Raw genomic sequence first — 23369 nt, 5'->3', positions numbered from 1 at the left:
CTTTAAATCAGCTACTGTACCCAATGACTGGGAGATAGCTAATGTAACGCCAATATTTAAAAAGGGCTCTAGAGGTGATTCTGGCAATTACAGACCGGTAAGTCTAATGTCAGTACCAGGCAAATTAGTTAAAACAATAGTAAAGAATAAAATTGTCAGACACATAGAAGAACATAAATTGTTGCGCAAAAGTCAACATGGTTTCTGTAAAGGGAGATCATGTCTTACTAATCTGTTAGAGTTCTTTGAGGGGGGTCAACAAACATGTGGACAAGGGGGATCTAGTGGATATAGTGTACTTAGATTTCCAGAAAGCCTTTGACAAGGTCCCTCACCAAAGGTTCTTATGTAAATTAAGTTGTCATGGGTTAAGAGGGAAGATGCTTTCATGCATTGAGAACTGGTTAAAGACAGGGAATAAAGGGTAGGAGTAAATGGTAAATTTTCAGAATGGAGAGGGGTAACTAGTGGTGTTCCCGAAGGGTCAGTCCTAGAACCAGTCCTATTCAACCTATTCATAAATGATCTGGAGAAAGGGGTAAACAGTGAGGTGGCAAAGTTTGCAGATGGCACTAAACTGCTCAAGATAGTTAAGACCAAAGCAGACTGTGAAGAACTTCAAAAAGATCTCGCAAAACTAAGTGATTGGGCAACAAAATGGCAAATGAAACTTAATGTGGATAAATGTAAAGTAATGCACATTGGAAAAAATAACCCCAACTATGCATACAATATGATTGGGGCTAATTTAGCTACAACTAATCAGGAGAAAGATCTTGGAGTCATCGTGGATAGCTCTCTGAAGACATCCACACAGTGTGCAGCAGCAGTCAAAAAAGCAAACGGGACGTTAGGAATCATTAAAAAAAGGATAGAGAATAAGACGGAGAATATCTTATTGCCCTTATATAAATCCATTGAATACTGCATACCAATATGGTCCCCTCATCTCAAAAAAAGATATAACGGCATTAGAAAAGGTTCAGAAAAGGGCAACTAAAATTATTAGGGGTTTGGAATGGGTCCCATAGGAGAAGAAATTAAAGATGCTAGGACTTTTCAGCTTGGAAAAGAGGAGACTAAGGGGGGATATGATAGAGGTCTATAAAATCATGAGTGGTGTGGAGAAAGTGAATAAGGAAAAGTTATTTACTTGTTCCCATAATATAAGAACTAGGGGCCACCAAATGAAATTAATGGGCAGCAGGTTTAAAACAAATAAAAGGAAGTTCTTCTTCACTCAGCGCACAGTCCACCCGTGAAACTCCTTGCCTGAGGAGGTTGTGAAGGCTAGGACTATAACAGGGTTTAAAAGAGAACTGGATAAATTCATGGAAGTTAAGTCCATTAATGGCTATTAGCCAGAATGGGTAAGGAATGGTGTCCCTAGCCTCTGTTTGTCAGAGGATGGAGATGGATGGCAGGAGAGAGATCACTTGATCATTACCTGTTAGGTTCACTCCCTCTGGGGCACCCGACATTGGCCACTGTCGGTAGACAGGATACTGGGCTGGATGGACCTTTGGTCTGACCCAGTATGGCCATTCTTATGTTCTTATGGGTGTCTGATGTCTGTGTTAAGACAGTCAGGGCACATCCAGCAGGGCCCTGTGTGTAACTGGTAGACAAAGGAGAGTGGGCGAGGATGGCTCAGAGAGCAGAGTATTGTGACTCCCTGGCTTCTACCAACAGGAACCATATCACAATCCTGCCTCTAATGCTAGGTCCCTTTGGGAATGTGCAGATCCTGTCTCCGTAATGCACATAGATAAAGACTGGTTTCAGAGTAACAGCCGTGTTAGTCTGTATTTGTAAAAAGAAAAGGAGTACTTGTGGCACCTTAGAGACTAACCAATTTATTTGAGCATAAGCTTTCATGAGCTTAAGCTCAAATAAATTGGTTAGTCTCTAAGGTGCCACAAATACTCCTTTTCTTTTTATAGATAGAGACTGTATGCAGCAGAGAATAGTGCAAAAATGGTTTGTGACACAGTCATGGGGCACAGTACTCACCGCTTGTCTGGTACCTCCTCCTGGTCACTCTGGGGATTAGCTCTTGAGGCTGACACCGCTTCCCATGGTCACACGCCGTCAGACCTTCTCTCTCAGGTCTGCAGCTCCTCTCTCATCCCAGGAACTGCAGGATCCTCTAAATGATTTAGCTCTCTGGCTAGGTCACTCAGCATGTTTCCCCCCTTCCAAGGTACAGTCCTTCAGATTCTCTGTCTCTCCCACTGTGACCCATTCACTGCCCCACTAGTGCCATTTCCTCAGTGACAGGTAGGGGAACCCAGGCCCACTCTCTACTCCAGGTTCCAGTCCAGGGACCCTCAACCCAGTAGTTTTAGGCTTTCTTGCCCAGCCCTCACTACTTCCCTGGACTGCTTCCTACCACGCCTGGCTCTGGGCATACCAACTCCAAACCCTTCTCCCAGGGACAGCCTGTAGCCTACATATCTCAGCAGCCACCCAGAATCCCTCCCTCTTCTCAGGGCAGGGAGTGACTGCCCTTTCCCAGCAGCAGCCCATCTGTGGCAGCTTCCTGTCTTGATAGGCCCCATCTGTTCCTGCACAGCTGAACCTGCTTGCAATCAATACCCTGCTCTCTGACTCTCCTTCCAGCTGCAGCCTGTAAAGTTAATAGGCCTATCTGGCCATCTTAACCCCTTCCAGTCCTGTGTGGGGTGGACACTGCATCACAGATACTTATTAACCAGCTAGGATCATGATAAGTGCAATAGAAAAGCCCCTCAGGAAATTAATAATTTGGTGTTTGTAACACCAACAGACCCCTGTCGTTGGTGGGCAGGGTTGAACCTAGGACATCTGGAGCTAAATGCATGAGCCTCTACTGCATGAGCTAAAAGCCACGTGGCCCTTAGCTAAGGCTGTAGCAGACTCATTAATCTCTAAGTGGTCTCGGTGCCACTAGAGGGGACCGAGCACCACACCCAGGAGATGTGTGGGTTAAATGTTCACAGCAGGTTCAAATACCTTTCCATGAAACCATCCTTAAGTGAGTACCATCCATCCTGTGCACTGAATGAGGCAGGGGTCCAATGGAAAAAAATGTATGTGAACATGGAATTAAAGGTTGTATAATTATGCATATGCACAAGGGGGCTGAAATAAGCTTGCACAGAAAACTTTAGTTCTGGCACTTCCTAACTTTTGAGTGTTTGGGGAGAGGAGGAAGCATAAGCAGAAAAAATAGCCCGTGAGAGCACCACAGCCCCCATGTCTTTACTATCATTTCATCAAGCAGAATTCAGTAAAATATTTAGAAAGGGTAATACTGAGGCCTTGTCTACACTACAGGGGAAATTTTATCTAAGCTACAGAATTTGAGTTACATGAAATCAACTTAGCTTAGATCTACTTAACATGGGGTCCACACTACACAATCTCGATGGGAGATAGTCTCCTGTCAACTCTCCCTACTCTTCTCGATCCGGTGGAGTACAGGAGTCTACGGGAGAGCAATCTGCGGCCAGTTTAGCGGGTCTTCTACCACCAATGCATTGATCGCCGCTCGATGATGCCCTAGTAAGTGTAGACAAGCCCTGAGAGACACAGCTTCACTATTCCTATGCACAGCATGACAAAATACATGTTGTAACTTATGAGTGCGAGGCTATTATCAGGTTACAAATATGGAGTAAATTCCCTGAAGCCATTGGACTTATTCTAAATTTATGTTGTCTTAGCGTAGTTGAGAGCTCTCTCTACAATTTTGGATTCGGCAGTGAATGAGGTAGGTCAAATAGTAACCACTGGATACGGTGACACCTTCCCCTGGGGAAGGAATTGCGACGTTCCCCTGGTGTTATCTGCACTGGTGATCTGCTAGGTCACTCCAATCCTTGACTCTGGGAGCCAGCCTTACCCTTCTCTGCTGTGAGAACTCTGACTCCTGGGCTGTTCACACACAGCCTCTGGCATGCAAGATGCTTGGATCGTGCAACTGAATGACACTAGCCAATATCTCCGGTCCCAGACACAAACCTAGGAACCGCCGTCTTGTGGTGTCCAGTTATGCCTGCTGGATGCTGCAAGGTTATATGAGTTTGTCAATTTAACAAAGAAATTGATATGCTTGTTATCCCAAGCGGAGTTGACAAGCTTCAAACCAAACGCACTGCTTCAGGTAAAATAAACAAACACATTTATTAACTACAAAAGATAGATTTTAAGTGATTATAAGTCAAAGCACAACAAGTTGGATTTGGTCAAATGAAATAAAAGCAAAACGCATTCTAAGCTGATCCTTACACTTTCAGTGCCTTTACAAATCTAGATGCTTCTCCCCACAGGCTGGCTGGTTGCCCTTCAGCCAGGCTCTCCCCTTTGATCAGCGCTTCAGTCGCTTGGTGATGTTGTCTGTAGATGGAGGTGGAAGAGAGAGGAAGAGCATGGCAAATGTCACTCCTTTTTATCATGTTCTTTCTTCCCCCTTGGCTTTACCTCATCATAGTCCCTGACTGACCAAGGGAAGGGGAGTGACTCACTCGAGAGTCCAACAGATCCTTTGTTGCTGTCTAGGCCAGTGTCATGTGTTCTTGTGAGGCTGGGCTGGGTTTGTCCCATACATGCCCTGATGAGGTGTGAACTGCCCCTCTGTTCCTGGAAAGTTTTTGCCTGAGCTTGAATTAAGCCATGAGGACACGTTTTCAGCCTCATAACTCTATACATGAAATTACAACCTATAACATTACTATAACAACAATGCTCAGTGAAACATGAGCCTTCCGAAGACAACTGACATGACAAACTTTGCATTGGATACCACACAATCATATTATAAGGATGAACATGGGGGTGCAGAGTGTTCCCCCGAGATACAGAGTGTCATAGGGATGTAACCCTGACCCAGGTCAGGTGACAGGAATCAGGAAATAAAGTACAATACCACTGTCACTTGGCAGGTGCAGTATCCATTGACTCCAGTGACCATTTGTAAATCAAGGGTCTGCTTAGTGGGCAGCAGGTGCAGTGAATGAGGCAGGGGTCCAACTCATTCATCAAAAACAATCAAAATAAATGAAAATTGGGCTTCAAACAGTAATTCTTTTGCAACCTTAGCTATGGCGCAAGTTTAATATAATTAAACTATATGTTAAAGGAACATTATTAGGTTGCAAAGTCAAGCACTTGTAACATAGGAAATGCTGGAATTAAGGTTGCCTGTGCAGCAAAATATTTACATTTTTTCAGAGGGTTTTTTTAGGTTTTTTTTCCCCCACTTAAAACATTTCAATCAACTTTGACATGAATTTGCAAATCATTTCAGTGTCACCAAATCTGCATTTTTCAGTGTAAAAAGGTTTAGTTGAAAAATTTCACCCAGCTGTACAGACAGCTTAAATGCTAGAGCTCCAGGTATCCCATTCACAGCACAAGATCCAACTTACACACTGAATGAGGCAGGAATGCTGCAGAACTAATAGGAACTTTTATTCCTGTAAAAAAAATCTGTGATTGTGTAACTAAAAATGGTCTTGGCATGCCTTTGCCCAATGGAACAGCAGAGATAAAGCTGAACAGGCTGCCTTAACCTCACTTCTGGGCACTTCGCTTTGCAGTCAGTCTTAACATTCTTTTAACATCTTTTAGTTTAAATAGAAAAATAATAAACCAACAACTCCCTCTCAACCTCTGTGCCACTAGTTCATGGGCGTTCGTGGTCTCAGGGTCTGGTTCCCTGAGGTTATTTTCCTAAAGCTCCAATAGCTGCAATAGCAACTACAAATCTTACTGAAAGCTGCTCTCAAGGCTAACTCTATGCAGTAGCATCACTGAAGTACTGCTGATGAGGCTTCTGGGAAATGTAGTCCCTCAGTCACTTGTTATACACATACACACCCAGTTATTATATATATATATATATGTTTGTGACTGAGTAGCTCACAGCTGTTGAAATAAGTTTCTAACCCTCTGCTTTGAAGACAGATAAACATTTGCAGCCTGGGCCGATTTAAACTGTTGTGAATCTCCTCTGACTGATTAGAAAGCAACCCTCCCTCCCCTCCTTTCCAGAGTGGGCAGAACAACCCGGCTGTGTTTCTTGCCTTGGAATCTTGTCTCCATGGCAGTGATCAGCCAGTGGCACTGACAGGAAAAATAGGCCTTATCATCTGTCCTGGACTGAGCCTGGGCAATCTTTCAAGCTGGGAACGGCAGCAGCCAGTTCAAAGCAGCGGGAGGAGCAGCTCCCCAGTCAGTGTGCAGGAAAATGGACATAACGATGGCTGTTCTGTTGGTATTGGTTCTGGGACTTCTTATGGTCAAGTTTGCTTTGTTTCAGCCAAGAAACCCAAATTCCCCACCTTGCATTAGTGGCTGGATCCCTTGGTTGGGAGCTGCATTTCAGTTTGGGAAAGCTCCCCTGGAGTTTATAGAACAAGCCAGAATCAAGGTAAGAATTATAATAGGGTGCATGCATCTGTGTGTTGGGGGAGGGGGTGCCTGGGGCAGTATAGGGAGACAGATGAGGAACCTTTCTGCATTAAAGGAATCCCTTACAACATTAAGAAGATTTCTATCATTTTTATTGTAACACAGAAGCCTCCGGCTGAAATAGGTGATATGTGTGTCAACTGATTGGCAGGTTACCCTAGATACCTTGGACTTGATATTGCAATCACTGTTTTCGCACAATAGTACCTGAGCACCTGATCGGGACACACAATGCATGCAGCTTTTCTTTCTCAGCTGGGTACTGACCTGGGTTCCACATGAAGGGAAACATGTTGCAAAGTGCATTGGGACTGTAAAAGTTTGTGCGAGCTGATTGTATGAGGTATCACCTAATACACAGTCAGTAGTGCCAGCTGCATGTGTTCACAAACGATGGGCTGCCCCCCCGATCATGAAATTAAAAAAAAAAGGGGGGGAGATTTTTTATTTGCCTCCTTTTTGAGTCTTCAGGGTTCATGTTTTCAAGCTGTTCTCTGCAACAAGTTCTAGAAACTTGGTGGGGTTTATGTTCCCCCTCCCCAGCCCAGCCCATGAAACCTGAGATTAAAATATAATCTCATGACTCCAGTAGCTGGAGCTTTAAGAAAGACACCAAATATCGCAAGACTTGCAATAAAATAAAACTGGCAACAGTGTTAGTTCAGGGTGAATCACACAACAAGTTCATACAACCTAGCTGAGTGCAGAAAAATTCCCTGGCTTTTGAGTGCATAATATATCAACCTTAGTGTTACATAATTGTAAATCTCTCCCTCAGATCTCTTATTATTACATCTAATGTAAATCAAAGGGCAATATTAGAGCAGATGCCTGCTGCCATCCAGAATGATTCATTTTGCAAAAGAGTTATTTCCAAAACATTCACTTTGAGGACTGAAATTTTCCCACAGTTTATTTCTTGCTGCATGTGATTTCTTTTGCAGGAAGTTGGAGCAATATCCGTTTAGATACTTAAGGTTGAAGCTAGAGACTGGGCGTGGATTAGATCTCATTGAGGATTAGTGATTTTGGTTGAAAAACAAGTTGTTTGAAATGAACAAAGGCAATTCAGACCAAGAAGTTGCATTAGAAAACGTCTTTAACATTGAGCAGGAGTTGTCTTATGAGACTCACGGGCTTGATACTTATTTACACCAAGGCCATATTACACGACCCTGGCATTGTAAAAGGGCTTTAACATGGGAATAAATTACATTTATACTTTTTTTAAGGCTCCTTTACACTGTCAGCATGGGATAAAGCATCCTTCAGGTAAAGGAGAATCAGGCTCATTGGGACTACATTAAAGTTAAGCACATGCATAAGGCTTTGGAGGATCAGGGCCATAGACACAATTCATTGTGCATTCCTGCGCAGCTAGCTAAAGGGATACTGGTAAAAAAAATTCTGGAATAAAAGTCATGAAAATTTAGTTCAAGTTTTTCCCTTTTATTGAAATTCAAAGCTATGATGCAAACTTTATTTAGATTTAAAAAATGAAGAAGATGCCTACACATAGCTCAAACTGCCTTCGAAATAGTATCGCATAACCCCAGCAGCATTCAAACAAGTATTCTGCCAGTTAGACACTTAGAGACTTGTTTTGATCCCTTCATTCATAGGCGCTGACTGCATGGATGCTCCAGGGCTGGAGTACCTATGGAAAAAAAATTAGTGGGTGCTTAGCAACCACAGGCAGCTAAGCTCCCCCCCCCCCCCCCGGCCCCCGTGTTTCCTGCCTGCCAACAGCCTCACCGATCAACTCCTCACCCTCCCTCCCAGTACTTCCTGCACACCGCTGAACAGCTGTTCTGTGGTGTGCAGGAAGCGCTGGGAGGGAGGGGGAGGAGTGGGCTCCGTGAGAGGGCAGGAAGAGGCTGGGCAGGGTTGGGGCTTGGAGGAAGGCGTGGAGTTGGGGCAGGCCTGGGGCGGAGCAGGGGTGTCAAGCGCCCCCCCCTCTACCGCCCACATGGAGAGGAAGTGGGCGCCTATGTCTTCATCATTCTGGGAAGCATCCCTCAGCCCTCTCCAAAAACCCTATCAAACAGATGTCTATTGCAGCATGCCTGGAAGATCACCAGCTTAACCAGGCTATTTCAAATCAAGGGAGAGAGAGTAAATTCCAGAGTCCTGGAGCCCTCACAGGAAGTGCCCCTGCCACTGCCCCTGACTCTTTTATAATGATAGCAAGTGCATCTGCCAATCATAGCTGTGGCAGTATGGCATGGGGAGACATACAGTCTCCGGTAGGCAGGTTCCAGGCCATTTAGAGCAGCCTAGGTCAGAACCTTTAGATGCATTATTAGGTGCACACTGGTTTAAAGACTGTACAGTTTCTATAAAAAATAACAAGGAGTCCTTGTGGCACCTTAGAGACTAACAAATTTATTTGGGCATAAGCTTTCGTGGGCTAGAACCCATTTCATCAGATGCATGGAGTGAAAATACAGGAGCACGTATAAATACATGAAAGGATGGGGGTGGCTTTACCACCTGTGAGGTCAGTCTAATGAGATAAATCAATTAACAGCAGGATACCAAGGGAGGAAAAATAACTTTTGAAGTGGTAATGAGAGTGGTCCATTACAGACAGTTGACAAGAAGGTGTGAGTAACAGTAGGGGGAAATTAAGTTTAGATTTTGTAATGACCCAACTACTCCCAGTCTCTATTCAGGACTAATGTGATGGTATCCAGTTTGCAAATTAATTCCAGTTCTGCAGCTTCACGCTGGAGTCTGTTTTTGAAGTTTTTTTGTTGAAGAATTGCCACTTTTAGGTCTGTTATTGAGTGACCAGAGAGATTGAAGTGTTCTCCTACTGGTTTTTTAATGTTATGATTCCTGATGTCAGATTTGTGTCCATTTATTCTTTTGTGTAGAGACTGTCCGGTTTGGCCAATGTACATGGCAGAGGGGCATTGCTGGCACATGGCACATAGCACATTGGTAGATATGCAGGTGAACAAGTCCTTGATGGTGTGGCTGATGTGGTTAGATCCTATGATGGAGTCCCTTGAATAGATATGTGGATAGAGTTGGCACCGGGCTTTGTAGCAGGGTTTGATTCCTGGGTTAGTGTTTTTGTTGTGTGGTGTGTAGTTGCTGGTGAGTATTTGCTTCAGATTGGGGGCTGTCTGTAAGCAAGGTGCGTGAGGTAATATCTTCTATTGGACCAACTTCTGTTGGTGAGAGACATAAGCTTCCAAACTACACAGAGTTATTCTTCCGGGCCTGTTGGGTTCCGGGATGTGGGTGGGTACAAGCCCCATCATGACTAAAGGCCCCTCCCCCAGCCTCAGGAGAGGTGCCACTTAGTCTGGGACTCAAATAGATACAGGGGACAACAGAAGAAAAAACAAGGACAAGTGTGAGGATCAAAGAGTTAAAAATAGGGAATCTGAAAGAGACACCATGCAGAGAACCCCAGACAGCGCCCACTGCTCCTCGAAGCTGTCAAGGGAGACAGCGGACGTAGCCCAGAGGAATTCTGCCCGGATACCTGAGCAGAGAGAGGAACAGAAATAGGCCCCACAGTCGCAGAGAACCCCCTCGGCCAACATCCTCTCCCTGCCAGGGGAAGATACTAAGAGCATCACAGCTAAATACAAGATCAAACAGATAGTTTAGCACAAGTAGTTAGCACATGGTCTAATCTAAGAGACCATTCAAGGGAGAAGCAGCCAATTAATACCGTGTAGTCATAGGACAAAAAGGAAGATTTTGACAACCTCAGGGAACTGATGGGCACGATCCCCTGGGAGAATAACATGAGGGGGAAAGGAGTCCAGGAGAGCTGGCTGTATTTTAAAGAATCCTTATTGAGGTTACAGGGACAAACCATCCCGATGTGTAGAAAGAATAGTAAATATGGCAGGCGACCAGCTTGGCTTAACAGTGAAATCCTTGCTGATCTTGAACACAAAAAAGAAGCTTACAAGAAGTGGAAGATTGGACAAATGACCAGGGAAGAGTATAAAAATATTGCTCGGGCATGCAGGAGTAAAATCAGGAAGGCCAAATCACACTTGGAGTTGCAGCTAGGAAGAGATGTTAAGAGTAACAAGAAGGGTTTCTTCGGGTATGTTAGCAACAAGAAGAAAGTCAAGGAAAGTGTGGGCCCCTTACTGAATGAGGGAGGCAACCTAGTGACAGAGGATGTGGAAAAAGCTAATGTACTCAATGCTTTTTTTGCCTCTGTCTTCACGAACAAGTTCAGCTCCCAGACTGCTGCACTGGGCAGCACAGCATGGGGAGGAGGTGACCAGGCCTCTGTGGAGAAAGAAGTGGTTCGGGACTATTTAGAAAAGCTGGACGAGCACAAGTCCATGGAGCCGGATGTGCTGCATCCGAGAGTGCTAAAGGAGTTGGCAGATGTGATTGCAGAGCCATTGGCCATTATCTTTGAAAACTCATGGCGATCGGGTGAGGTCCCGGACGACTGGAAAAAGGCTAATGTAGTGCCCATCTTTAAAAAAGGGAAGGAGGAGGATCCTGGGAACTACAGGCCAGTCAGCCTCACCTCAGTCCCTGGAAAAATCATGGAGCAGGTCCTCAAGGAATCAATTCCGAAGCACTTAGAGGAGAGGAAAGTGATCAGGAACAGTAAGCATGGATTCACCAAGGGCAAGTCATGCCTGACTAATCTGATTGCCTTCTATGACGAGATAACTGGCTCTGTGGATGAGGGGAAAGCAGTGGACGTGTTGTTCCTTGTCTTTAGCAAAGCTTTTGACATGGTCTCCCACAGTATTCTTGCCAGTAAGTTAAAGAAGTATGGGCTGGATGAATGGACGATAAGGTGGATAGAAAGCTGGCTAGATTGTGGGGCTCAATGGGTAGTGATCAATGGCTTCATGTCTAGTTGACAGCCGGTATCAAGTGGAGTGCCCCAAGGGTCGGTCCTTGGGCCAGTTTTGTTCAATATCTTCATTAATGATCTGGAGGATGGGGTGGATTGCACCCTCAGCAAGTTTGCAGATGACACTAAACTGGGAGGAGAGGTAGATACGCTGGAGGGTAGGATAGGATACAGAGGGACCTAGACAAATTAGAGGATTGGACCAAAAGAAATCTGATGAGGTTCAACAAGGACAAGTGCAGAGCACTTAGGATGGAAGAATCCCATGCACCGCTACAGACTAGGGACTGAATGGCTCGGCAGCAGTTCTGCAGAAAAGGACCGAGGGGTTACAGTGGACAAGAAGCTGGATATGAGTCAACAGTGTGCCCTTGTTGCCAAGAAGGCCAATGGCATTTTGGGATGTATAAGTAGGGGGATTGCCAGCAGATTGAGGGACGTGATCATTCCCCTGTATTCGACATTGGTGAGGCCTCATCTGGAGTACCGTGTTCAGTTTTGGGCCCCACATCCCACAAGAAGGATGTGGAAAAATTGGAAAACGTTCAATGGAGGATAGCAAAAATGATTAGGGGACAGGAGCACATGACTTATGAGAAGAGGCTGAGGGAACTGGGATTGTTTAGTCTGCGGAAGAGAAGAATGAGGGGGGATTTGATAGCTGCTTTCAACTACCTGAAAGGGGGTTCCAAAGAGGATGGCTCTAGACTGTTCTCAGTGGTAGCAGATGACAGAACAAGGAGTAATGGTCTCAAGTTGCACTGGGGGAGGTTTAGGTTGGATATTTGGAAAAACTTTTTCACTAGGAGGGTGGTGAAGCACTGGAATGGGTTACCTAGGGAAGTGGTGGAATCTCCTTCCTTAGAAGTTTTTAAGGTCAGGCTTGAGAAAGCCTTGGCTGGGATGAGTTAGTTGAGTTAGTTGCTAGATCCTAGCAATCATGGTGTTAACTTTTGTGTGCTTGATCTTACAACCTTAATGTTGTCTAAATGCTAATCTTTTTGCATTGATTTGTGGCACAACAGGTCAAATTAATACGCACTTCCTATCTTCAAAGTGTCTGAGCAAGCTCTGTAATTAAGCCTTTCTAATATAGTGAAGGAAGGTCACACCTTTGAGGATGTTTAAGGGAGTTGTTGAAATAAGCTGCCACATCTCAATGCTTTTATTAACAAGTATTTAAATACAATATCTTCAGTGAATGACACAAGCCCTTGCAGAGCTCCGACTCAGTCACGAAACAATAAGACACGTATTATCAGTTCATAGAAAAGTGGTGCATTATTATGAGGGGTAGCACGTGATTAGGTATTTAAAGACTGTGTTGCAGTTAGAACTGGTTGGAATTTTTTTTTTCCTTGCAGGAAATTTTGACAGTTTATCAAACAGTAAGAAACACCACACTGAAAACTGTTCTGTTTTCAGCTACCAACAACTGACAATTTTCACCCCAAACCAAAACATTTTCAACTAAAAATTGAAAATGTTTCAGCTGAAAATTATTGGCTTCCAGGTTTCTGGGGTTGTTGTTGGTGGTGGTCTTTGGTTTTTTTAAAATAGGAAAACGTGCGCTTCTGTGAAAATCTTTGTTTCGTCAACATCTAGTTTTCCATGGGAAAAAAAGTTGTTGATGGAATTTTTTTTTACTAGTTCTAATTGCAGTGCAGATATCCAGGATAACACAGCTATGGTTGCACATGCAGTCTTAACTTTAGCACTTCATGACTCAAGTGCTTAACCATAGAAACTTAACATCTTCTAAACATGGTGGGGAAAGGCAGTTAAAGGGAATTTTGCAGTTTTTAAAGAGAAAAGAAATTACATATGCAAAATGGTTTGGCTGGACTGCACTGGAATACTCACCCTCATTCATGGTGCATCACCCAGACCAGTGCAAGGCCTAGAGAGCTCATAATTGCACTTAAGCTCACAGAGGCCCTGTCTCATTCCAGGCAGCTCAGGTGATCTGTCTGTTCATTACCCAGCTGAGTCAGCCAAACATCCTTGCATAGCACACGCCTTCTTCTGGCAGCTCAGACGCGGGTACCTCCAGAGCTCCAGTTTGTTTAGGATTGTCCCTAGCCACGTCTGGTGGTGATGGATCTCTTTTGTAAAGGACATAGCTATGGGAAATGGGAGAGCAAATCAAAGCTTTTATGTGGTGGTTTCTTATTCATTGGTCATTCCCCCTGAGAAGGACATAAAAGGAGAGATGGAAAATGGTGGAACGACTCAGCAGAAAACACCCCTGGTTTAGTCAGTAAGATTGTTTTCCCTCGGGGGATAGTGTTCATAAGAAATTAAAGAGAAAATTCCCAAGCTGGGGGTTCAGCCATGACCTCTGACCTCTTGATATACAGCCCAACAGCATTCTCTCACAGAAAACTTCTCTTACAACCTTACCCATGGAAATCGGTGTCAGAGGAAGGGCAACGGAGCCAAAGTTAACCCCGTGGCCACTAGGGCCCCTGCACCCTATCACAGAGGGATTCTGGGTGAACACCTGGTTGCACTGAAGTGAATGGGAATTTTACCATTGACCTAAATGGGACCAGGGGATGTCAGCCTTTGTACCTTTTCTGAAATTTTAAAAGAACGAGAGGCTACCTCAACCTCCCTCCCCCGTGGCTCACATTCACCAAAAGGTCTAGAGCAGAGGTATTATGATCAGCAAGGAGGGCGATCCAGTGTAACTATTCCTGCTAATGCCCAGCGCATGTTGCAATTGTAATACATAAAATTGCAATCTTGGCAAGTCACAGATTATTACAAGTGTCAGCAACATGCTCTGGATGCCATAAAAGGCATGCAGATTAAACACTGCCCCTCTCTTTAATAATTTACAATCTAAGGGCCTGATCCAGAGCCCATGAAAGTCAGTGGGCCATGGAAATCAACAGGAGTGTCTCCCATTGATGCTAATGGATGGGTCAAGACCCAAAAATGCAGATACAAATGAGAAAACCCAGGCTGGCAGACCCAGAGGCAGGAATTTTACCATTGACCTCAGTGACCAGGATGTCACCCTTAGATTAGATAAGCAGCATGGGGTAAAGGGTAAAAGCACCAGTATGGTATTTGATGAAACAAAGTTTGTTTGGCAGTACACTAACTATATAGTCCAACTAATTCAAGTATCAAGGACAACACCATCATTTTAATCATAAAAATGATCTTTCCCCCACCCTAATCAGCGAGGTATTCTGACATAGAAAATTCTGTAAAATCTAGTTACATGGTTACAGACTGTACATCTGCCAAACCCTTTCATACAATAACCCTGAAACGTTAAACCTGGACATGCTGCCCTCCCTCCCCTTACGTGACGTTTGCAGCATGCACAGAATTCTTGTCCGAGGGAGGCAGACTTTTTTTCCCCTGCAGAAAATCTGCTGCAGTTCTGCCTTTTGCCTCCCAGAGACCGCTGTGGCACCAGAACAGCCTGAGCTGGCTGAGGCTGACTGGTCAGGTGGGCAGCTGCAAACAGCTAGTAGGCGGGTGGCTGGTGCGTTTTTTCCTCAAGTGAAAAGTCACAGCAACCGTCCTGGAGGTAAAGTTGGCCACACAGGGCTGCTGAGGTCACAGGGCCACACGGGGACATGGGGGGCGGGGGGGCTTGGGCTTGAGGCAGGGCCACGGGGGGGGGGCACTGAAGATGCTGTGCCTAGGGGCGCGTAAGGTGTAAATCCGGCCGTGCCAGTAGATGGCTGTTTGGTTGCTTATCTGAACTGAGCTGGTGGCCCCACCCAGGTTTTCGTGGCTAGCTAGACATCAGCTTTAGCTGAATTCTCTCAAGAGAAAAAAGGGCTGACTAAGCCTGAAGACTGAACTATCTTCTCATCCACAGGGTGGCCTGGAGGAAGCTTGTCCTGCTGCTAATTTCTTGTAGATATTGGAGCTAGCCAGAAAATGGGGAGTAACTTTTGCTCTTTCTCCCTTTTGTGGGAGAAAAGTGATCATTTTTAATTGTGGTGGGCACCAAGTAATTTTATCTCCCAAATTACCAAAAATATTTAGTCTAGAGAAACAAGAAATGGTTGGCCAACTCTTACGAATTCCCTCTCTCTCTCACTGACAATTCAGGGATGTGACTCTACTCTTAGCCCTGGTCTACACTGGGGGGGCGGGGCGCTTGGATCGATCTAAGTTAAGCAACTTCAGCTACGTGAATAATGTAGCTGAAGTCGACATACTTAGATCGACTTACCGTGGTGTCTCCACTGCAGTGAGTCGACTGCTGCCGCTCCCCCGTCACTCCGCTGGCGCTGGAGTACGGGAGTCGATGGCAGAGCGCTCGGGGATCGATTTATCAAGTCTAGACTATACGGCATAAATCGATCCCCGCTGGTAGTATGAAGACATACCCTGAGTTACAGGGGTTCGTTTACATACTTTAGGTGACAATAAAGACCAAGCAAAATAGCCATCATTCATAACTGTGATAATTTTATTAATAAAGAAAGGAAAAGAAAACATTAAACAAAACACAAATGACAGAACACTAATTATAAATTGGCTACTTCCATTGCAATCTCGTTTTTATGCCTCTGTGGAGAGTTTTTAACCGAGATTACACTTTTGAGGGTGAGCCCACCTTTGATGGGCATTTTGCTCTTGGTAAATTGAGGCCCAGGTCTTCTCTCCCAAAATTATTGTGAGTCCAGTCTTAGTATCTCATAGGAAACTAAAAGCTGTTTATGGATGGACAAAATTTTAAGGGCCAATGGATCCTGTCACGTTGTCATTGATAACCTAAACCAGTTTATAAAAAGGCAGAGTAAGCACTCTTAACTAACTCCTATCAAAGTTGTTTAAATCAGTTGCTTAGAAGAAGCCATTTAAGGAGTTCTCTTAAAACAGGCCACTTAGCAAATATCTTAAATCCAATTAAACCCACTATTTCTCTGTTTACAAGTGTTTAGCCTCTGTCTCCTCTCCAGAAATATATGGTCTAACCATTTGGTGATTAACAGGAGAAGCTGTCAATATTTTAGATTACAGTATCGTTTCAATATCCCAATAAAATCATTACAAGAGTTTTCTAATCTAATCCCTTGGCAGTGTTTTTTGACTGCTTCCACCTCATCTGTGATGATTGTCTTTCGGTTGGAAGATAGCCTTTCTTTGCTACTGCTGTGTGATATAGTTTTCTGCAGGGTGGATTGATTTAAATCAAACTAGTCAGGAAGACTCGATTTAATCATGGATTTCTACATAAAAGTGCATTCTTATTGGTTGTTATAACCTTAATACATATTCTTCACAACTCAGAGATATACATAGGTTTCATTTTTAGAAGGTACACACTATACATTTTTAAAGTGATTTATTTTGAAAACTTTTCAGATTAATTTTACAGCTATATCAGAAAAATGAATAATTGTTTGGTTATTTAATTTACCAAAGGAAATTGAAGCAGATATTTTTGAAGTCATTGGGAGGTGAACTATCTCCAGTTCAACAGGTTAATCATTAATATTTGGAGGATTTTCTTTCCATGCTGTATTAGAAGGAGAACATGACCAGACAGACACTGAAATTGTTTTATTTAACTAAAACAACAATGTTATGTATTCTGGATTTTTTTCTTCAACAGCAAACATAATATTTTAACAAAACAAGCATATGAATTTTTGAATTTAGTTAAACATTCAAGTTTTTTAAAATCAGGTTTGTTTTTGTTAAAATTGTTTTTAACTAAAATAGTTAAATGAAACATTTAAAAAAACAATAACAATGTAAAATCTACTATGTCAGCCAGGTCAACATGAGAAACTTAAAATATTGGCTTCTAATATTAAAATATTAGCTGCTAACTCAATCGTCTTCACCTTCATTTTCCTGTTTGTTCATAATCTGGAAAAGAAAAATAAGCTTTCCTGCTTTTTCAGGTCCCAAACAATTTCTCAATTTGGAATGAATTAGTCCAAAAGAAGAAAATATTTTTTCTATACCAGAAGAAGAAGCTACTGCTGTTAAAAGTGAGATTATCACTTCAACAATCTCCAAATCGAACTGCTTAAGTGACTTCTACCAGTTCACTGATGTGACTTTCTTGAAAACATCAACAGCAAACATATATTTCTTGAATGGTTCTCATTCCCAAACTGGGTCTCTTTTACGACCCAGCTGCCATTATAGGCTTTCCCTTCTAGTGAGAGAATGGTATGGTAGATCTCAAATCTATTTATTTATTTAAAATCAATTTTGCTGTTAACAAGCATGTTACCTCTGGAGACACAAATCCACAATTTGAGAACTGCAAAACTAAACATCTCTGATGATATCTTCTAAACTGAGCACTGAGTCCCATTGGGTAGATAGAAAGATTGACCTAAACAATCTATACAGAAGCCCCTGGACCCCATACTATTGGGTCCCTAATCCATGAACTATTTGAACTCATTTACAAAACTTTTCTTAAACATCACATAAATATATTGTCTCATACTATAGAATTAGACTTTATAATCCCCATTCCATGATGAGATATCTTTGAGCTATAATGTATCTATCTTTAGATAATTTTTTTTGAGGAAAAAATCTATCTAAAAAATCTGATTTAAATAAAAAACACGATTTTTTAAAAAGTTATTTATTTATTTATTTTAAATCATTGATTTTTATCCATCCTGGTTTTCTGCTTTTTCTTAGTTCTCTGTGGCCTCTTGCTTGTGAAGGGACAAGATGAGTTGAGGAATGCTTCAGCATAGTAGCAGAGAGTGAGTGAACAGTACTTACTTCAGAATTTATACTCTTCTCCTTCCTATTTTCATGAAATTATAGGAAAACACCTCTTTCAGACTTGTTTAGATTCAAATTTGGCTGCTGTTATCCTTTCCTTGACTCCATGTTTTTTTGGTGGTATCTTCATCTCCTCAAATTGCAGTCTGATTAATGAATGTGCAACACACTTCTAAACGTTTTTGTTCTTCTGTGGCAGGAAAGTATCAGAAAACTTTTAAAGTTTTAATTCTTTTTATTCAGTCTATTTTCTGAGATATTTTTTCAGTTTTATTAGAGTTAAACAGGAAATGAAATTCTGTTTTCAAAAAGTCCAAACACCCCTACTCTTTACGTAAATGCTTTAATTCTCAAAGCAATCTTTTTCGAAGGCAATAATTTTTAAAGAGAGTTTTTTGCTTAAACAGCTATTTAAAGAATTGTTTCATTCTTCATAACAATTTTTGTAGAGATTATTCTTGTCTTCCTGAGTTGGGTGACTGGTTCCATAAGTTTACCAAATAGCTAAATAATTAATTCCCCAATAATATAAGTACACTCTATTTAAATGGCCTCTTATATTAGTAATTAGGTTATCAAGAACATCAGATTCCATGGTGGTCCATCAAGCATTTTACCATTTACAATGGTAGCAATTATATTAGGAAATTACATTAGAAGATTTCCATTCAGTAAGCGTTTTACGAGGTCATGCCATCTCTACACTTACGAAATAAACCAAGGTTTTCTATAAAATATTTCTCAACTATAAATGTTTTTCTTAAGGCATCCAGGAGGAAGATTTTACAGTGATTACAAAAGAATCTACTTTACTGCCTAGTTTTATGGTTCTATTAACACATCCTTATGTATGACTCCTTTTTGCACCCCCAGTGAGAGCCCTCCCACACCCCAACCCTCTGCCCCAGCCCAGTGAAAGTGAGTGAGGGTGGGGGAGAGCGAGCCACCGAGGGAGGGGGACTGTAGTGAGCGGGGGCAGGGCATTGGGGAAGGGGCAGGGATAGGGTTTTCAGTTTTGTGCAATTAGTAAGTTGGCAACCCTACAAATGGCATGCAGATAAGAAGGTATTGATGATGAGGAGGAGGATGTTTAGAACATTGATAAGACCAGTTTTAAACTACGGATGCCAAGCTTTTGGTTCTGCCTCAGAAACAACTTGTACGATATGCTGGCCCATGTCAGCTCGCTCGGGTTTGCAGGGCTGTTTTATTGCCGTGTAGACATTTGGGTTTGGGCTGGAGACTGGGCTCTGAGACCCACCCCCAGACAGGGCCGAGAGCTCGTGTCCCGGCCTGAGACTGAACATCTACATGGCAATTTTACAGCCCCGCAGCCTGAGACCCACGACCCTGAGTCAGCTGACACAGGCCAGCCGCGGGTGTTTGATTTGCGGTGTAGATCTAAGTTCCCTCCAAGCTGTGTGGCCGCGCAGCAGCCTATGAAACACCGCGCAGGTGGTCGGGGCTGCGGCAGGGAGAGATGCCTCACCCCCGACCCCAGATCTGCTGCGGCGCACAGCGCTGGGTTTATAATGGTGGCAGGCCCACGCTTAGCAGGGTCCCCGCTGGCCCAGCTCGGTGCTCCACTTCACTAGCGCTGGCTCCTCTCCTCTCTGGACCTTCCCCCACACTCCTCTAGGCTCACCAGCCCAGGGCTTCTCTCCGCCCCCACCCTCCGTCACCAGCAGAGTGACGTGTGCGTGTGTGTGTGTGTGTAAAGGAGCCCACAGCTGCTGCCGTTCCTCCCGGCGTTCCAATGAGACTTTGTTACCCTGGAAGGGGGGGGCTTATATAGTCACCAGAGGGCCAAGTCACAAAGAGAGAGAACTTCGAGTCACTGGGTGGGGAGGGGGAGGCTACAGCATGAGCAACTGACAGAAAGGGGTGCCAGGTGGGACAAAAAGCCCCACCCCCAAGGAAGTGCACTTGCCGTGAGGGGACCCCTTCGCAGTCCTGTTCTGTGATAAGATGCTGTGGTTGGTTGGTTCGTCTTTTGATCCAGCACTTCTTAGAGCGTTCACAATTTGCAATTCAATATTTTACACAAAACACAAATTGCAGTAAACGTTGGTTATAACATTGTACAACAGAGCATCAAAGCAAAGAATAGAGTGTTAAAGTAAAATGGAAATTACAACAGCTGCAATTTAGGGTTTGTATAAATATAGTGTTATCTTCCTTGACTCTTGTGGAGTTTGTCAAATTGACAGACAACAAAATTCCTAAGAATTTCCTTAGCTTGGATGTTTCATATAATTAAACAAACAAAAATATATGCAGGTGAGGTACTTTTCTCCAAGCACCCTATGAAGTAAGGATATGTATCTCCTAAGACTCAGTAAAGGCACAGACATGTTTGTAATGACTTAACGTTATAAAAATAAGTTATAATAATTTTACTAATATCATTTTGCATCAATATTGGGGTCTCTTCCCTACACTTTCCACCCACTCTTTGTCAAAAAAAAATGTTATGACCAACTCCAATGGATAGTGAGGGCTTCTTTGATCTCTGTCTGGTATCTCACAAGCACTGAATTCATGTGGCTACTGCTCTCTTGCAAAATCTATTTTATGTGCTTCTATAGTCCCCATTACCGTAGTAATCTGGTCACCACGCATCCTTTAATGTATTTATCCTCACAACATCCCAGCAGAGGAGAACTATTATCCCCATTTTACAGATGGGGAACTGAGGCACAGAGACTGTTTTGTCCAGGGTCACACGGGATATCTGTGACACAATGAGGAATGAACTCTGTCCTCCCAGGTACTAGACTAGGGCCCTAACCACTGGGCAATCCTTTCTCTCTAGAAGTCAGTGTGTTGGTTAAAACATTTTACCTGTCTCCCTAACATAAACTTATGCTCCCAAAGATCGCTCTGCAGAACAGACCACACAATAATTACAGCCTAAATCAAATTCAAAGACCAAAAACTGGTGAAAAATAATGCTCTAGCTTCCAAACAGTTGGGAGAGTTTGGATTCCAGTAGTGAGTTCTGAGTTGAATAGATATGAGATGTTAGAGAAGCTAAGTTCAGAGAAAAGCTACAACAATGATTTGTGGGATGGAAAACACATCTTAACAATGAAAGGCTTAATGACCTCAATCTATTTAACTTAACCTTGTCTTTGATACGAGGTAGTCTTTAAATACCTACACAAGAAGAACATATTTGATATTAGGCGGCTCTTTAATCTAGCACAAACGCATAACAAGATCCAATGTCTGGAAGTTTGTTATAAAAATTCAGATTGGAAATAAGATGGAACTCTTTAACAGTGAGGGTAACAACTGTTGGATCAGATTACCAAAGGATGCAGTCGTTTTCCTGGCATTTGGAGTCTTTAGATCAAGACTGGGAATCTTTCTAGAAGCTATGTGTTAGCTGAACCACACTTGTGTCTGTTCAGGAATCAGTGTGTGAAATTCTGTGGCTTGTGCCATGCAGCTGGTCAGAGGAGATGATCACAAGGGTCCCTTCTCACCTTAAAATCTATGAATTCAAGTCTAATTTATTTACATGTCTGTTTGCTCCTGAACAAGGATTTTAGATAGTGAAGCTGCATCCCTCTACCCCCCGCTTTGGTTTTATTTTCTTTCCCCCCTACCTTCTCAACATTTCTGTTGTATTGGTGCAATTCCTGTTGCAGGATCAGAGCCATGGTCTCCCATAAAATGTCTTAGCAATAAAGTCATTCATTTTTTTAACTCCCTCCTTGTTTTTGCAGTACGGGCCAATATTCACAGTGTTTGCCCTGGGAAACCGATTCACTTTTGTGACCGAGGAAGAGGGGATTGAAGCATTTTTGACATCTAAGGACATAGATTTTGAGCAGGCGGTGCAGCAAACGGTCCAGCGCACAAGTAAGGGATATCTCAATTTCAAAGGAAAGCTAATCTAGCCACCCATCAAGGTTAAAGATGTGATCCATAGCCCATGGGTCTTTGGATCAGGTCTCAAATGCATATCTTAATCCACAATTAAAGCATAAAGTTAAGGGGCAAATGCAATACACAATGTCATAGCCTGGGCCAGTCCTGCTCTCTGGATAGACACCAGTCTATCATGAGGAGATCCACCTGCATGGGCCACTAAATTCCTGGATCTGGGTAGTGATAGATCACTGTTCACGGTTCTGGGACACTCAGAGGCACTCCTGAGGTGTAGACCCCACGTCTGACATTCCTCATGGCAGTGGGACCCTGCACTCCAACCACCTTGACACTGGAACCTGTGCCCTATTCCTCCTGAGCACCCCAGCAGCTTTGATCTGTTCCCTCCAGAGTCCACCAGGCTGGATGAGTTCTGGTTTCTCCAGTTGCACCCTTCAGGAATCATGTAACCATGAAAGCAAGGAATCTCTCTTTCACTCTCTCTCATTCTCACATGCACCTGACTCATGGACAACACAACACACACACACCTGTCTCATGGACAGCCCAGAAGAGTTACAGATCTAGGCAAAATAACAAACACCTGAACATAACTGTCCCTTGGGCTGGTCTCACCCCTCCATTTATGTCCGAGGGGTGTCCAAGGGTCTATCTGAGTTCAGGCTAGGTGGAGACTCACTTGTCTCCCTGGCAGCCATTCCCTCTTGGTGCTGGCCATGGCCAGCCCCATGCACACAGCACCCTTCTTGCTTACAAACAGCCTTGGTCATGAGCCTCTAGTGTGAAAGCTCATACCCCAGTCATGCTGAATTCACATTCACAACACATTTTTTTCACAGGGGTGTACAGTAGAGAAGAGTCACTAACAAGTCCATATTCCTTTGGAGCTGGCTGGATGACACTTCTTGTGTTAGCTCTCCCGAGGTTGAGAAATGTCACTACCCGTCCTGTCACTACCCAACCCCATCCTCTCTGGCTTTGTTATACATCTGGAGCAAGCTACACATATGCCAGTTCAAAATGATGCTCCATGCCAGGCACAAAAATGGGTCATATACAAAATGGGGATTCTAATCCACAATGCAGGTTACAATCATAAATGGTCCCCGCAAAACTAAATGAAATTTATAAATTGACACCAACATATTCCCCAAACTGTCACACACAGATGTAACTATTTGTTGTCCAAGGCCCTGAATATGTATAATGACCCCAGAACATGTCATCAGTAGATTTTTTTTTGAACCAACAACCCATATTGTTGTTTGTGTGGCAGTAAAACTTAACAGCCCCAACCAGGTATCAGGGCTTTTTTGTGGTAGGAGCTTGTAAGAGCATCAGAGCCACAGGACAGACTTCTACCAATTGAGCAAAAGGAGAAACTGTTAGCTGGTAGCTATAGTAAGCTGTT

At 43.3% G+C, this 23369-nt stretch overlaps 1 protein-coding gene across 3 annotated transcripts in view; it reads left to right on the top strand.

The window, feature by feature from the left end:
* Window positions 1–6026: 6026 nt before the first annotated feature.
* Window positions 6027–23369, top strand: part of LOC125634650 (24-hydroxycholesterol 7-alpha-hydroxylase-like) — a 49731-nt gene continuing 32388 nt past the window's right edge. For 2 of the 3 annotated variants that reach the window (XM_048845684.2, XM_075126374.1), the window contains exons 1-2: window positions 6030–6415; window positions 21793–21928. In XM_048845684.2, the coding sequence (XP_048701641.2) occupies window positions 6233–6415; window positions 21793–21928 (319 nt within the window). In that variant the 5' untranslated portion in view covers window positions 6030–6232. Of the gene's footprint in view, window positions 6416–21792; window positions 21929–23369 lie in introns of all 3 variants that reach the window. The other variant, XM_075126373.1, reaches the window with a different exon arrangement.

This window comes from Caretta caretta, chromosome 3 (assembly GCF_965140235.1).
Source record: "Caretta caretta isolate rCarCar2 chromosome 3, rCarCar1.hap1, whole genome shotgun sequence".
Lineage (NCBI taxonomy): Eukaryota > Metazoa > Chordata > Testudines > Cheloniidae > Caretta > Caretta caretta.
The sequence above is the reverse complement of the archived record's forward strand: the minus strand, read 5'-3'. Positions and strand labels throughout refer to the sequence as shown.